The 2,209-nt window shown below is 40.2% G+C and overlaps 1 protein-coding gene across 1 annotated transcript; it reads right to left on the bottom strand.

Annotated features, from left to right (window-relative positions):
- Positions 1 to 470: 470 nt before the first annotated feature.
- Positions 471 to 1,400, bottom strand: LOC146783085 (olfactory receptor 1G1-like). The gene has a single exon (XM_085638573.1). The coding sequence runs from the start codon at positions 1,398 to 1,400 to the stop codon at positions 471 to 473; it is 930 nt and encodes a 309-aa protein (XP_085494699.1).
- Between the last annotated feature and the right edge of the window lie 809 nt (positions 1,401 to 2,209).

Below are 2,209 nucleotides of genomic sequence, written 5' to 3' on the forward strand. Positions count from 1 at the left end.
CCTCATCAAAAGCTGGGACATTGATTGCCATTTTCAGGGAAGCGCTCTGAGATAGAGTTGTTCGGACTATAGTATGGAAAAGCAATGATTGGACTCCAAGGCGGGCTTCAGACAGGAATGAAAATTCAAAAGCAGATTTGATTAGGGAGTCAGCTATTCTGCACATCAAGAATATTGAGGCCATGTCTCATCCTATTTCATGTTGGGAGATGGACAAGTCTTGAGGTACTAGTATCACAATTAAAGGACTTATGGTGCTTTGGGCTCAAATACCTGTTGCGCTTTGTATTAAACATGGGTACAATGAAGCAATGATTCTGAATATCTAAATTATAAAAGTAGGACATACCATCTCAGCAAATATCAGTGTAGATTTTAATCATGCAAATAAAACCGTCAACACCTGGTGCAATTTTAGAAATTTACCTGAACGCACTTTTTGAAGACCAACAAAATCACCCCTGCACAGTCTATGAGTATCTGCTCTTCTGATGGATTGCTCTCCTAAGAACCTGTTTCACATCTTTATTCCTTAGACAATAAATAATTGGATTCAACATTGGGGCAAAAACGGTATAAAACAGTGATGCCAGCTTATCTGGCTGCTCTTGGCTGTTTGAAAGTGTCAAGTGGGTTGCAGCCCCGGTCCCGAAGAACAGAAAAACCACCATGAGGTGAGCTGAGCAGGTGGAGAAGACCTTCCTCTTGCCCTCTGCGGAAGGGATGTTCATGATCACCCGAATAATGTGTATGTAGGAGATGAGTATGATCACAAAGGTCACCAGTCCTGCACCCCCACCCAACATGAGGAACACAATCTCATTGAGCAATTTGTCCCCACAGGCCAGCCTCAGCAAGGTTGGAAATTCACACAGGAAATTGTCAATCCTGTTGTTTCCACAAAAGGGTAATTGGGAAATAAGAAAGGTATTCACAAATGAGAAGAGCATACCTCCCATCAAGGAAAGACCTATCATATTGATACATAACTGCCTGCTCATGATGGTTGTATAATTTAATGGGTGGCAGATGGCGGTATAACGATCATAGCTCATGACAGTCAGGAGCAAAGCATTTGAAGCTATCAGCCAAAAGATAACTAACACTTGGGAAATGCACTCATGGAAAGTAATTTTTTTCTGCTGGGTCCATAGATCCTTCAGCATTCTGGGAACGGTCGCCGAGACAGTGAAAATGTCAAGGAAGGAGAGGGCAGACAGGAAGACATACATAGGGGTGTGCAGCTTCTTCGTGGTTGTGATGACACCGATGACAGTGAGGTTTCCATAGACTGCCACGATGTAGATAAGCAGAAAAACAGCAAACAGGGAGACTCGAACATCTAAGCAGACAGAAAACCCTGTCAGGATGAATTCCTTGCCAGTGGTGTGATTCCACATCATGTGTCTATCTGCAACTGAAATTAACATTGGAAGTATATAGTGATCGCTGAATGTTCAACACGTACATCTGCACACAGGTTATTTCATCAGAAAGAGTAACTAGTTAAAACAAAAAAGATAAATTATTCAAGTAAAGAGTATTGAATTACAAGCTTGGGTTTGTGCAGAAAAACAAACTGAAAAATATATGAATTGACTTTTTAGTAGCACATAATTGTGATCTCTTAGAATCTGAATGTTGTTTGCATCCACAGGGTCAGAAATTAGGGAGTGAATGAAGGATCACCGATGAGATATCTAACCAGAGGATCTTTATAAATCATGAATTTCCATTTGTCTGTTGACAAAATGTACTTAAGTATCAAATGGAGTCTGAACATCAGATTATTGAACAATCTTCCTTCTCATTTCACTCACCTCTATATCGCAGAATATAAAATGTAACTCCTTTAAATCCCCTCTTACCCCATAAATTGTGATGTGCCACAAAGCTCAATCCTCTCTCCCAAGGTCATCACCTTTAACACAGAACCTCTCAGTTCAATGAGCTAAATCTCTGGCATCATTCAACTAAAGAGATTCTGAAAGAATATGTCAATGAACCTTAAATGTTTTGATTTCACCTTAAAAAGAAAATTAAACGTTTCATCCCTACAACAGAATTCAGGACAGCAATCCAAGTAATTTCCTGTCTTGACAGAGGTAAATCTTTCCTGGTAGGCTTTCAGAAAACAAACCTCAGCTGCACTGCTCAATGTCACCCTGCATTTCAACGACAATCTGACCACATCATGCTATCCTAAATC

This window comes from Triturus cristatus, chromosome 12 (genome assembly GCF_964204655.1).
Source record: "Triturus cristatus chromosome 12, aTriCri1.1, whole genome shotgun sequence".
NCBI classification, from domain to species: domain Eukaryota; kingdom Metazoa; phylum Chordata; class Amphibia; order Caudata; family Salamandridae; genus Triturus; species Triturus cristatus.